Source organism: Morone saxatilis, unplaced genomic scaffold (genome assembly GCF_004916995.1).
Source record: "Morone saxatilis isolate NCDOM2014 unplaced genomic scaffold, NCSU_SB_2.0 Contig17, whole genome shotgun sequence".
NCBI classification, from domain to species: domain Eukaryota; kingdom Metazoa; phylum Chordata; class Actinopteri; family Moronidae; genus Morone; species Morone saxatilis.
In genome coordinates this window covers 3,132,651-3,147,011 of record NW_023339729.1, presented here as the reverse complement: position 1 = coordinate 3,147,011, position 14,361 = coordinate 3,132,651, and the positions used below count along the sequence as shown (strand labels likewise).

The 14,361-nt window shown below is 42.9% G+C and overlaps 2 protein-coding genes and 1 long non-coding RNA gene across 6 annotated transcripts in view; 2 read left to right on the top strand and 1 right to left on the bottom strand.

Moving 5' to 3' along the window:
* Positions 1-27: 27 nt before the first annotated feature.
* Positions 28-5,961, top strand: stn1 (STN1 subunit of CST complex). Its single transcript, XM_035659784.1, has 9 exons — positions 28-418; positions 805-900; positions 1,191-1,268; positions 1,867-2,040; positions 2,433-2,544; positions 3,260-3,410; positions 4,796-4,915; positions 5,003-5,075; positions 5,491-5,961. Exons 1-9 carry the CDS (start codon positions 286-288, stop codon positions 5,646-5,648), a joined length of 1,095 nt encoding a protein of 364 aa, XP_035515677.1. The 5' UTR covers positions 28-285; the 3' UTR covers positions 5,649-5,961.
* On the bottom strand, positions 4,750-5,591 carry LOC118326735. The gene is made up of 2 exons (XR_004796654.1): positions 5,453-5,591; positions 4,750-4,908 (listed from the first exon to the last, which is right to left on the bottom strand). It is a non-coding gene; the product is annotated as an uncharacterized LOC118326735 (long non-coding RNA).
* Positions 5,962-7,756: 1,795 nt separating the features above from the next.
* Positions 7,757-14,361, top strand: part of sh3pxd2aa (SH3 and PX domains 2Aa) — a 99,596-nt gene continuing 92,991 nt past the window's right edge. The window contains exon 1 of one of the 4 annotated variants that reach the window (XM_035659780.1): positions 7,757-8,472. In XM_035659780.1, coding sequence (XP_035515673.1) covers positions 8,305-8,472 — 168 coding nt within the window. In that variant the 5' untranslated portion in view covers positions 7,757-8,304. The remainder of the gene's footprint in view (positions 8,473-14,361) is intronic. The other 3 variants (XM_035659778.1, XM_035659779.1, XM_035659777.1) reach the window with 3 other exon arrangements.

Here is a 14,361-nt window from a genome sequence, read left to right as displayed (position 1 = left end):
ACAGACCGTAAACTGCTGCTACAACGCTTTAAAACATTGAAATGTTTTAATGCTATTCTGCAACAGGAACATCTCTGGCGTGTTTTACATATAACGTTATAACGTTACTTTACCAAGCCACCGTAACAAAAACATAACGTTACGTATTGATTTAACGTGTTAACACGTCACGTGACCAATACTTCTCATGACACTCCACTGCTGCTAAGTTAGCTTACTCTGCTGATACTATAGTCCGACGGAAAACTCAGGAAAACACCAATCTGCTTTGGCATTAATGATGAAATGCAGTCAGCTACGATGGATCCAGCGGAAGAGCCGCCGTCGATGTTGTGGGGACTGGACCCGATCTTTTCTGCCTTCGCCAGGCTGTATGTCAGAGACATCCTGCAGATGACAGAGTCCACACAGGTGCCAGGTAAATGGGCAAGCCACCTGTAGACACTGACTGGGAATCAGTGGTGGCATTACAGGTCTGAGTATGAAATGAACATGAATACTAATATGACTAAACTTACTTACTTATAAACTAACGTCAGCACATTTCATGCTAGCAAGTTAGCTAGCTCGTTATTATGTAAGGTCACAGCTAACTTTATCAGACGTTTTTGTGTTTTGTTATTTGGTGTTTCTACCACTTATATATCCTGTATTTGATCATTTCATCTACCATTTTGAGCCAACTGTGCCACCTTTTATAGCTTGAGTGATTATGTTTAACTTTCCCAGTGAAGATATTCATACTGTAACGTTATCTAAGTTAATTAATATTGACTTTTTGCTCTCTCTCCTTATTTCTCACAGGTATTTACTTCTACAACTTACATCCAATCTACAAAGTTGATGTACTCGGCACGGTGGTTTACAGGAGAGAAAGAGACGACTTCTTCTGTTATGGAGGTAGTCCTGCTGTACTGTCCCTGTGTCCCTGTAGTGTTTTAGCAGTGTTCTAACTGTGATTGCTGTCTTCGGGAGTCATTTTGGGACCCCAGTGGCAGTGATTGTATAACATGTTATGGATAAAGCATTGAGAGTCTCCATCTGTGACAATGCCCTAGTTTGTGTTTATGTTTCAAAACCTGACACACACACACACTCCTGTTGTTTAAAGGCCTAAAAATAACATGGCTTTGACTTCCCAGTCTCCTCACAAGCAAAAACAGCCTTTGTGTCTTTCCTCCTCTCCACAGTGGATGATGGTACTGGCGTTATAAACTGCCTGTGCTGGAAAAATGACCTCTTCAAAGAGGAGGGGCGTCCTACTAAATGTGAGTTTGTATTTGTTTGTATCAGTCTTCTGTATTCTGTATTTGCATTATGTAAATCATGTGATGCCACAAGTCATGTGACACCATAAAGTTGTTATGGCAGATGTGTCCATATTTACACATGCCGCAGTCATACAAAGTCTAAAACTCACTCTCCTCTTAGCTCTGTTCTGGTCTCGACCACCTCCTGAGAGAAAATGTCTGGGTATCTTGCTTGCTTTGTTCACAAGATAAGTTAACTTTGTCTATCTGCTGTTTTGTACTGGGCAGGAAGCATACTGTGAGTTCATGAGTTTTTCCACTGAAAAAGGGATGAGAGCTGGGTTTGTTGACCATAAAACCAAAACAATAAGCTAAAAGAGGCTTACAAGCACTGTACAGCTGAGGAGAACTGCAAAATGGTTGCAGTTTGCTGTTGGTTCAACACAACAAGCGTCCCATTCCACATTTCACATCATTTCAGTCATTTAATCCACTGCCTATTTAAGAAATATTGAATCGTGCAAGTCCAACATCTTTATATGGATTATTTTTTTCAAAGGTGTATTTATTTATTACCACAAACCACTGTGTAATATCCTGTATTTGTCATCTGCAGCAGGGGAGAAACACAGTGACGGGGCTCATGGAAGCTTCAACCTGGTTGCTGAGCTGGAGAAGCTGAGACAGGCCCAGCAGAGGCGCTGCCGCCTGGAGATTGGGGAGCTGCTCCGAGTCAGAGGACCGGTGAAGACGTCGAGGCAACAGAGAGAAATCATGGCCTCCACCTACTGTGAGTGCAGAGGGCTGTCTTCCGCAGGCGGCAGTGGCAGTTTGATACACTCCATCCACCTTTACCAACCAGCCACATTTAAAAAAAATTATATAAGACAAACGTGCTAACCTTTAACGGATGTTTTCTTCTACAAATGCTCAAACAAGCACATCTATTAGCTCACACACACACTTGTTATGCTATGCATGTGCACTTGAAGTGCAGAGCAAGGACATTCTTTATCCTAGCATTGCAGCCCCGCTTTATGATTGCCTACACGTGACTCTCTTTCTCACCCACATACACAACAACACAGCACATTTTTTTATTGGAGCGTACAAGCTGTCTACATCCTCTGCTTATTCATCATATGTGTCATTGTGTGTGTCTGGGTCTCTGTGTGTTCCCAGATAAAGTGAACGACCCAGTGATGGCGGTCCAGATAGCGTGGATGATGGAGGTTCCTCAGCTCTACAGACAGTGCTATGACAAACCATTCCAGCTGCAGCCTGATGCAACGGGGTACAAACATTCACGCCCTAATGTACACAGTAGATTACAACACTGTTAATAGAATTTCCAGAAAATTGGAAAAAGAAAATGCAAATAAATTCATTTTACATTATATTAGTGGTTGGTTCATCGAAACAATGGTGGGGCTAATTCTCCAAATTAGATCCAAAATGTGGCTTGATGTCATGACACGTGTCAGCTCAGACTGACGTACCCTGGTTTCTGACCTCTGAATCGCCACTGGTTGGTGGTAGTTTGGTGGCAAAATTCATGAAAAACAGCAACAGAAAAATGCTCAAAATATGATATCGACCCAGTGGTAACATTTTGTATGTCTACTTACAAAAATAACAGCTCTTAAATTGAATTTCTTCTTCAGTCTGGGGCTAACTAACAACTAACAAAACATGGCTAAGATGAACACAGTTTTGAGGTTGAATGAATGAATGAAGTGAAAAGTTTTTGTGGGTTTACATATTGGTGTCGCCCTTTAAAGTTTCACTGTGTTTACTGCAAGATGTGCTAAAACATGCACGGTGGGTAGGCCTCTAGTTTTTTAATAGACCTAAACAGAGAACAACTAAACGAGTAATCCATGAAATAAGAAAGTAATAGAGACAAGATGTCACAGTTGAGCCTGACTCAGTGAATCAATAATTCCTAAAGATATATGTAAGCAGTGGTGTAAATTAAATTAAGGCCAGGTTCTTCATCTGTTTTTCAGTGACTCAGCCATCAGTTCTCTCAGCAAGGCAACGAAACTCATCAAGGATTTCTTTAAAGAGAAGTCGGTAACCAGGTTCAGACCCTATGATGTCCAGGACCTCCTGCAGCCTCTGATCTCCAGCCAACCTCAAACAACCCCAGCAGACCAGGTACACCAGAATAATAATATGGGTGCCAGTTCTTTTTGAAGATGTGTGGTGGTGGGATGAAACGAAAATCCAACGTCAGACTTCATTTGAAGTGTCCTTCTTATGTGAGAATGAGGAGTGGAATAAAGAAACAGAGTTAGGTTCTGATTTCTGGCATTGAAGCTGATTTGTATTCTTCAGAGTTGTTAAAGTTATTGGTCATTTCAGTGGAAATGATTGGACTATTAAAGCTGCTGACAAGGCAACTTGCACTGCTTGGGCAGCTGTGGCTCAGGAGGTAGAGTGGGGTCAAGCAAAATGCACAATCATTTTATGTATAAAAAAATTTAAAACTTAATCCATTATCATTACTATTGATAAAATATCATGCTGAAGCTAGCTGGTTATAGCTGGTTCCCAGGGCGTTATAAAGGATAGGCTGCCATTATTCAGTGAAATGAGTTAGCTAGCTAAAGTTAGCTTAGTAATGTTAAGTAACCACTGCGTAGGGTTATCAAAACATTAACATTAGCTAAGCTAACTTAGCTGAGGTCTCGTAACCAGCTCTCTGGCTCTGCAGGGTGATGTTTCTCAGCTTTCTCCAAAACCGCTCATACAACTATACTTCAAGTGGGAGGTCGATTGGTTGAGTGGTCTTTGAGAATATCAGCGTACATACAAACCGAAACTCCTTCCATTTTAGTAAGATGGTCAGGCCAGCACCTTGCGTGGTAGATGGCTAACATTGGTGTGTTGGAATCAGTGGTTCTCAAGCCTTTTTCCATTAATGTAATCCCTTGGAAATATTTTTCAGCCAAGTACTCGCTGATCAGTGCAGGTACAATGCCGTGCTGCATATCAGCGTCGGATTTATTAAGAGAAACACCTGAATGCTTCATTTCAAATGTTTAGAATCCAAATTCATGGCAATTTTTTTGTGCTAAGTCAGCATGTTCATGCGCTGCATTGAACTGCGTTGTATTTTTGATACGCTGCACTCACAATGTAGTGAGAAACAGGAGCATGTGCTTCACTGAGGATCTTTGTCATTGTCTGTGGCATGGAGGCAGTCATGAAACTCTTTCCTAGAGGTCTTACTGCAGTTGACTGTTAACAGTTAACCATTGCATTGAAAATAGTAATAATGAACATAAAATGTGGTTTATCTGACTTCAAAAATTCACATACCCTTGCAGTTCTCCAAAATACCCCTAGGGGTACGCGTGCCCCCATTGGAGAAACACTGAGATAACTAGACAATATGTCATCACACTGAGATATTTCCACTTAGCAGTAACATTTCTTAACAGAAAAGTATTTAGAAGTCTAAAACTGAAACAAAAGACAACAAAAACAGTCATTTGAGCACCATTGTGTTATTATGCCTCTCTGTTGCTGTTATGAAGCCTGTGGCGGGTCCGTCTGCCTGCCAGCAGCTACGCCAGCTCCTGAAGGAGGTCCTGCAAATACTGCAAGACGAGGGAACGGTGTACCGCAGGGTCAAATCCCAAGATGAAGTCTATCATGTAAGAAACAGAGAACAGAACAGAGAAATGTTAAATGAACCCCTAATACTTCATGTGGATGTGTCTGATGCTGTTGTCCCTCTGCAGGTGACTGCACATGACAAAGATCTACTCATAGCCGTCAAAGACATCATCCACGAGGACTCAAAGAGAGACAAGTGTAAGTAGACTTAATTTTCCCTCTTAAGTATCAAGCTCGTTTCAGTTTGACTCCGTGGCAGACTCCCTTGTGGCAGTGTGTTGAGTATAGCAGCAATTATCACTCAGTTGAAGTAGTCAGGATTGAAAGATTTTTTATCTGTTTGTCAAAGATGAAATTAGCACAGCACTCACACACCTACTGTAAGTTATTCACTAATCACTTCTACAATTACATTTTCAATAAAAAGAGTAAATGCCATTTTGTGATAATGCTTGTAAAATGGAAATCTGGTTGTTCCATAGGGTGTTTGTAGAAGATGAATCCAATAGAAAATGCAAAATAACTTGAGAGAATATTGAAAACACAAAACTATGATTTTAAAGTCTCCATATAACCTTGTTTTGACGTGTGTGTCGTCCTCCTGTGCCTGTAGATGCAGAGAAGGGTTGTCACATCCTGCACATCCTGTCTGCAGTCAGGCAGCGCCACAGCCTCAACGTGAGCAAAGCGGCACTGGAGCTGGTCCTCAAATCACTGGAGTGCAACAGTGACATCGTCAGCACCAGCGACAACCATTACACTGTGTTTTAGCCTGAGCACAGCGGGGTGGGGAGCCCACTGTTACTGCATATACTGTGTGCACTATGGCTTATTGCTCCAAAATGTGAGCGTCCCGAGATACAAGTAAATCATGCCATCTGTATTCCTTTGTTCATCATGACTGTTGTCAAGTGTGGCACTTTAGTTAGTTGAACTAATATTTGTTGTATTTTAAATTACTATTGCATGTTAGCATGCTTTATTTGAAAGGCATGTCAAAGAAAATGGACACCAGAGAGTTTCCAGTACCACTGTGCACTGTAAATATTTATGATAGCACACATTTTGAAATAAATAACAAAGATAAAGCTCATGCATTGCTGGATTAACCTACTAGGTGGACCTGGGGCAAAATAAGCTCCTGGGTCCCCATCATTTATAACTGTGTATAACTTTAATTAAAAAAATCTTTATGATTAGTTTTTTTCTTAAAGGTCCGGTGTGTAACATTCAGCAGGCTCTATTGGCAGAAATGGAATATAATATTCATAGTTGTGTTTTTATTAGTGAATAATTACCTGAAAAGAAGAACTGTGTTTTGGTTACCTTAGAGTTAGTCATTGCTATTTACAGAGGGACCGGGTCCTCGTCTACAGAGGCTGCCATCTAGAACCACAATGTTTCTACAAAGTGGCCCAGAACAGACAAACCAACCCCTAGCTCTAGATAGGGCCTTTTGCGAGTTTTGCGGCTACTATGGTTTTTCCTACATGCTTGGAACAGGAGAGTGAGGCAAGGGTGTTGCAATCTTTACCTACGCCGCTAGATGCCACTAAATCTTACACACTGGACCTTTGAGACAATTCAACAGGAAAGCAGCATTATACATGACATGTCCATGTCCCCTCCTCCACCCTAAACAATGTCCATTTGATCCTTGTCAAACTGATGCCCCCACCTGGCTGGAAGGAAAACTACACCAAATAAACTTTGAGTTAATAATAATAATAATAGTAATGATTATGATTACTATGTCAGTAACCATCAGTATACAACATGCACCAATATGTCATATGCTCATGTGATTATAATGACACAAATATGATACGTTACTCATACCAGGTATGCTACATCAGAGGCTGAGACCCTTAAGCTTCAACATGTTGAATCCTACATTTCCCACAATGCAACTCAGTTGCATTTGTCATTAGACTTCCCCAGACTGGTAAATGCCCAGGCCTTTGAAACTCCACGCTGGGGTTTGTGACGCACTGTGTACTCTCCAAGCCAAGCCAAACATTTTACAGCTGTTTTTACAGACTGAGTCACTCACAAATCGGTGGAGTGCCCCTTTAAGTACAAATGTATGATTAACCCGAAAGCCCTTTTCATTATATGTCATATTAATTAAATGGCCACAAATGAATTGCCTCACAGTGAACCCAGGGCCCTTTGCCTAGTTGGCAATCCATCCTCGCATATATTCCCATATATACATATTCAATTACATCACCACAAAGCAGTTGATACACATTAAGCTTGGGGTTTTCAGGCCCCCTGGAGCCCCTGGGCCCCCGAGGCAGTTGCCCAGTTGGAAATCCAGCCTCGGGCTCATGCCTATAATAAAGTCATTAAAATAAAAGTGGTTTAAAAGATGAAACCAATCTGGCCTCAGTAATGATCCTTTGAAGGGATCTTAGCTGTTACATTTTATGAGATAAATCAAGAAGCACAAAAGGAGCTGAAGTCTAGCCTCTGAATGGGCTCCTTCACCAGATTGCTCATGTTGCTGTGTGCACAGGGGGGCACTGTTTGGTCGTTAATTGGCTCTTTCATGTAGAGCAGGCCGCTGCTGATTGGTCGCCTGTGAAACATCTGTATCCATAGTTCCAGTTGCTGGTGTCTCCGGCCAGAAACTAAAGCTGCTCACAGCCCAGATCCTGGAGAGTGTAGCTTCATTATCACTCTAAGAACACTTCAGTGAATAACAAGCAGACTGTGTCCAATCCAGGCCTACATCTGGTGCCACATCTGTGTAACATATCAGTTTAGTGTTAGAGAGCGGGGGGGAAGTTACGGGGAGACAGATTGAGTGAGACGTTAAACCGAGGCTGGTTACAAACGCAGCTTCATCATAATGTCACACCACCGGACGCTTGTTGTGGAGGAAGCCACCGCCAAATCACTATCTTTCTTGAGAGCTTTATTCCAAGCAGGACGTGCGTGAAGCCCATCCCACTCCGTTCCCCAAATCCTGTGCGCCCGCTGTAGCCCGCTGTAACGCAGGAGGCGTTTGGCGCTGGATTTGCCGGCTCCCTCGCATTCAGCCTCTGTAAACCCCCCCCCAGGTGTGCTGCTGCCCCTTTCTGTAGGCATCGCGGCAGACACAAAGGAGCTCGCTTCACTTTCCCCCTGTCTATTTGTGAGGCGACCGAGCTGATCCGCGCCCGGCTCTCCGCTGGAGCTCCGTGGGGCTGCGGGCGACGTGAAACCCGCCCTCCGCTCGGACACTCGGCTGTGTCGTGTTTCGCCTGTAAGCGAGCGGCGCGGGCTCAGCTGGACTATCGATAAGTTTCTGATCAGATCGATGGTCGTTGCGTCAGCGTGCAGGGAGGGGGGGCGGAGAGTCTGAGCTGCCAAATTGGCCCGCGAGCGAGCCGATCTCTTAATGGACCGCTGAATTGTTAAATGCCACAGCTGAAGATGAATGTTGGGATTTCTCTCCCGTGATACAACACAGCCTATCTGGAGCCGCAGCAGCCGCCTGCCCGACGCGTTTATGCAGAGCCTTTGCAGGGTCAAGATGCAGTTCCGGACTGTGCTGGACGTGAAAGTCGTGGACGTGGAGAAGAGGCGCAATCCCTCTAAACACTACGTGAGTTGCCTGCCTCGTCTTCATCCATGTCACCTTATTCCCACCTTGTCCCATTCAGACGTGTGTGTGTGTGTGTGTGTGTGTGTGTGGCCTGTTCACAGACACAGCGTGACACCTAAACGCTGCATTTAGTGGACTAAATGCAGCCAGCTAGCTGCTATGTGAAGACCACAGCTAAGCTAAGCTCAGTGTTCTTATACCTGCTTAGAAATAATGAACTCTTCCAAAACCCCTTACCAGCCAACCCCCCCGCAGTGCTTCAGCAGACATAGTTCATTATCACAGGGGGGCTGTCATAACTGTGCTGTTAAATAAGCAGCCTGGGCACCTGCAGCCCTGTAAGCTGCAGGGTCTCTTCAGCATGTCAAGATTGACATGACTACTGACATACTGTTGGGTTTGCAGTCAGTGATGTTTGGAGTCTGAGCTTTGGTGCATTCATGTGGCTAGTTTGTGTTCAGGGTAAAGTGGTCATATATTTGAGGATTATTAAGTTAATGCAGTGCCAGCTAATGTGTATTTTTCATTGAGTTGTCAGCAAAACTTCCACAGCCAGGTGCACACTAAGTTTCAGCCTCACAGCGTTTCTTTTATTAAAGATCCCCTCCAGACATGCATTAAGACATATAAAGGAATGTGCTTGGAGCAGTAATGTGTGTCTGATTCGAAAAGAAATCCACATTAAAATCCTCCTTCCACCTCATTAAAACTTCCACAATCTCTGAATATGCATATTTAGTTCATTTCTAAACCTGCTGGACACAGCTGTCTCCTCCTTCACTGTATAGTCCATTCTCAGTGGATGTGCACTGGTGGTGCATCACATGTAAAAGTTGCATACTGGGACCAGGACTGACTTCCAGACTATTTTGTGACGTCCAAAGCCTCTGCTGTGGACCCGGCCCCCTTAAAATCTGTTGTTCAATGAGCACAGAGAAACTTCACTCCACTTTCAGCAGATGAAGGTGAACAAATCCTTCTAGTGTCAAACTCTGCACAGACTGCATTCAAACAGCACACTGAGAACGGAACAAGAAGGAACACTGAGTTTGAAGAGGAAGGGAACTTTACGAACTTAAATTAGAGTACATCCTAACATCTCAAAACATGATGCTAATTTTATTATTATTAGTCATCTTTGCTGATAATTTGTCAGACCTTCTCAGTGTCCACACTTCAAAACATGTCTGAAATGGCCAGTTTTCAAAACAGTTTTTATGTCCATAAATGCATAAAAAGCATCATCATTGACTGGTTTTAATGTCTAAAATCAACACGAGCCTGTCTGTGAATTGATTGAATCCTGGAATTATTTTGTCATGTCCATTTAGTTTAGCTTTTAAACAAAACACATGATCTTCAGCACTTTAGGGCTCTTTGTCCATGTTGGCTTAAAAATTTAGATTGAAAGTTCGCCCTTGACCTTGGAAACAGCAAAATAATCTCACCACCTCACCTTTCAGACCTACCTTTTTGTCTGATTTGAATCTTGCATCATCAATCATTTTGTAAGCATGTAGGTTACTTTAATCTCCACCAAACAACCCCCAGTGATTATTATTACCTTCCTGATCCTTGCCTCCTGAGGCCTTCTTCATCAACACCACACATGTCACAGGCAAGAGTCTGCGTTTGGGCTCTGGACTTCATGGCCCCAGTTCAAATCCTATTTTGAGCTCATAAACAACTCATAATAAATGACTTACTCATATGCAATTACAGTCCTGCAGACCCTTGGGCCTAATGATATGTGGACACAATTAGCACACTTATTCTCATTTGAAAGGAGGCTTGTGCTCCTTTATCACAAATACTGTACCAGATATGAAAATTATGTGAATTTTAGAAATGTAACAGATTTTCTCATCCAGAACAAAACTGCATTTGTGAACATGACTGCATAGATCATTCTAAACACTGTACTGTTTTGTACTGCAAGTGTATATATTTTGAACATGGGGTGTCTCCCAGTGAGGCTGATACTTAAATTCTGACACTGTTGGAGCATCACGGCGCCGACTGACAACCCCAAACCCCCTTCCTCCCATTCACTGGGTATTGTATATGTTCTCTGTTGCCTTCAAGTACCCATCAAGTACAGTGCACACAGCGGACTCCACATGGCAACTTAATTATAGTTTGCCTGGAGCTCTTGAAACCAACCAGTACTCCCATACTGGAGTACTACCTGCCCTCAGGTTTGCTGTGTCCCAATTAGTTTGTGTTTACTTGATTAAACACAAATTCATTCACTGCTGTGTATCAATGATATCAGCTGAAATAATAATGGTCTTTATGCTGACATGGCTTTAAGGTAAGGTAATGATGCAAAATGTGCCTCAGGGTACTTTAGTTAATGTGCTTTAGTGGTGCATATTCCCAAATATATTCAAATTACAACAAATTAAACTAGTTTAGTAATAGGGCCTCTGATTGGCTCTGGCCCTATGGCACACGTCCACTTTGCCTGGTTGGGGATTCAACCTTGTAGGTGACATATCGGTATCATATCGGCATATATGTTGTGAGATATGCGCAGATATTTTTCAATATATCGGCCTCCATATCAGTAATCTTTGAATTTTACTCCTCTAAAATCGGCAGAGTTATCAGTCCAAAGTATCTCATAGCAGGCAGGCTCTAATGCTTCTGGATTTCAGGGACGGCCATCTGACCTTTTTAACGGAAGTCACAGTGGTGAGTTGTATGAAAGAATTCACCCAAATGATAAAACATTTTATTCCCTTGCAGATAATTGTCTAGGTTTTGAGATATTTTCCTCCAGCCCAGTAGGCCTACAATAGAGGTGTTACATTTAAATAGCTTAACAGCAACAACAGTCTTTAATGCCTTGTAGCTCTTGTTCCTATGGACATCTTGTGAGTCACTCTGGACAGAAGCTTATAGAAGAATAATATAATAGGCAACGTCTCTGTCTTAGAAACAATCTTGTTTACTCTTGATAATCCAGAGTTAGCAGGGACAGCTTTATAGGCTTACCAAAGAAATAGTCCCCATGAAAATGTCGGAAAGTGTGGTCGGTGGATTATCCAGAGTAACCAGACGTTGTAGGGTTGACACATTGCTGTTGAAGGTTGTAAATGCGAGCACCACAAACACAATTTCAGTTTCAATTTCATTTCTAAAACCTCCCATGTGAAAGAGGGACACATATCTTTGCATAATTATTAAATACATAGTTTGGTATTTTGGGAAATATCATTATTTTCTTTCTTGTAGATGAGAAGATTGATACCACCCTCATGCTTACATGTTAAGTTTGGAGGTGATTAGCTTACTTAGCATTAAAAATTAAAGCAAGCAAACAGCTAGCCCCAGAAATAAGCCTATGAGCACCTCTAATGCAACATAAACAAACCATAACTTAATGCGAAACATCAAGTTATGGTTTTACAACTTGCCATTTGAACGGAGCCAGGCTAGCTGCTTCTCCCAGTGTTTAAGCTAGTTAGCATACCGTAGCCCCATACTTAACACACAAACTTAAGAATGGTGTCGATCTTCTCATCTCACTCTCAGCAAAATATCACACTATTCCTTAAAAAAACACACAAACACACATTAAAAACAAATAATTCTGCTTAGCGGGCTAATGTGAGAAAATACACTCACAGGCAGAATTCTCCAGAGCTAGAGACAGTGAATTAATGGTCCGCTCTTCTTTTACCGTAATATGTTTTTAATGCATCTTGGACTCCTGATGTGCAGTTATTGCTTGCACAGAGTAGCTTAGTATTGTAACATGAGCTCTCAAATCAGTCCAGCTCTATAGGTAGGCTTGTTGAGTAGTAGCCAGGCTACTATATGTACAGTTCAAGTGTAACAGGAGCTTCTCAGAGCTGAGCTGAGCTGAGCTGCGCTGGGTTTTGGACTCTTTGGTCTCAGCGGGCCAGTCTGTGGCCTAGTTTCCCTAGCTACCCTGTCTCATGAGACAAGGCTAGTCACTGTGAGAAGTAAAAAGAGGGAACGAGGGAGAGAGAGAGAGAGAGAGAAGGAGAGAAAACGAGAGAAAGACACAGTCTGTGGCACCCTTTGAATCTCATTTGTACTGTTTGTGAAACCAGCTGGAAATGCTTATCTTGTGAGAGGAGGGGGAATGAGACTCGGGGCTTTGTCAGAGGGAAGTGCTCGTCGGACCATGGGGAAAGCTGGACCGCTGAGTCGCAAACATGCATCGCACACGCACACGCAACTTGTGTGTTTGCAGGAGGAGGTGATAAAAGAGAGCGCAAGGTTGGGCACGGCCATGTTTACTTTAAGCTTCTGTTTCCCCTACAAGTCCCAGTCCCATAACATTTCATTTTCTAGAGACTCCTGTGCTGCGCAAAGGCCCAGACTGGAAGACGGTGTTGTTATTTGGCACCATAAAACATCTCTTCAGAGAGCTGTTCCCCACTCAAATATTTATTGGCCTATCAAACACGGAGTGATCTCGGTGAAAAGGGTCCCTGTTTTCAGATGCTCACCCCAAACTGAGAGGCGCATGCTGGGGGGAGAGGTTTATAGGGCTGGCCTTTTTTTTGGGGTTGGCCATTGTTTGGGAGAGTTTGACGACTATCTGGAAGTGCTTTGCGTGTGAGAAAGCGAGAAGGGTGAGTCAGGGGCTTTGCTGACGTCTGTTAGCGAAGTCGTTGTTTGTGATGCTCAGTTTGCCAAGCCCTAACTCTCACACTGATACTGACAAGAGGGTGTATGTGTGTTGCATGCTCTGACACAAGCAGTTGACAAAAGCGGCGGATGTTGTCATCCTCGCACTGTTATTAACGGGACCTCACATGCGTGCTGGGGGTTGTTTTTATGTGTTCAATACCAGATGTTGTTTGTGATTGTGGAACGTTTATTTGTCTCATGTAGAAGTCTTAAAGCAATGACAACAACTCTATTCTGATAGCACGTTTCCCACACTCCCCTGTCCGCTCTCAGGGTAAAAACACATGTCATTGTTCTTGAACATGGCCTCTAGCTCCCTGGCGTGTTTCTCAACAGCTTGACTTATGCTTACGTCATCCAGAAACGGCGATGCTCGGTGGAGAGACAGAGCATGTGTGGGCATCATGTGTGGCCTCAACTGTGCTGGCTCTAGTTTTGTTTTCATGGGAAAATGACCCGTACTGATGGTTCATAACATCACTGGGTCTGTTGTCATGCCATTTTAGTCTGTGTGTTGTTGTGTGAGAATAAGAAAGACTGAGAGACAAGGGAGGAAGAACAGAGAAATGGGAAGAAAAAAGTGATGGTTCTGTCTTGCTCGCAGCTCATTTTATGAGATTACTAGATAGTCAGGGAAATTGGTTAAAAAGTTATTAGAATCAGACTGGCTTGATGAGCATGACAACGTATTCTTTCTCCACCAAAGCGCTCAAGGAGGATTTTTTTGAAATATTTGATCCGGTTAATAATATAGCCACCACAAAGTATATTCATAGTTAAATCATACAAAAATATTTACCCAATACTTAACCTTAAAGGCCAGGACTTTCTGCCAACGGTCGACCGTCGGCAGAAAAGCAGTGGACTGACAGTCGGCTCCTGTCTCGCCGGTCCGGGTCAAAAAAATGCTCCGAAGCACCCAAACCGACGCCAACTGGAGCGTACGTTCTGCGCAATGCACGAGGGCGTAATACTGTCCCCATAAACAGCAGCGGCGCTAATCTGTGTTGTCGCCAACAAAAAAAATTAAAACCGGAAATGCGATCACTCTGACTAGGTAAACACAGGCACGCGTGTCAGTCATGTTGTCATCAGAGAGTTTGATAGTAGTCATACAAGGATCGTTATTTGTCATTACTCGCTGAACGGAAATTTATCGATGCTAATAATAACAAGATACTGGAGTTGTTTTACCATCAGTCGACTATCCATCTCCTC

Coding starts and splice junctions, on each gene's coding strand:
- stn1 (XM_035659784.1), top strand. CDS start 286: ATGCAGTCAGCTACGATGGATCCAGCGGAAGAGCCGCCGTCGATGTTG. Junction 2,041..2,432: donor AATCATGGCCTCCACCTACT/GTGAGTGCAGAG, acceptor GTGTGTTCCCAG/ATAAAGTGAACGACCCAGTG. Junction 5,076..5,490: donor GGACTCAAAGAGAGACAAGT/GTAAGTAGACTT, acceptor CTGTGCCTGTAG/ATGCAGAGAAGGGTTGTCAC.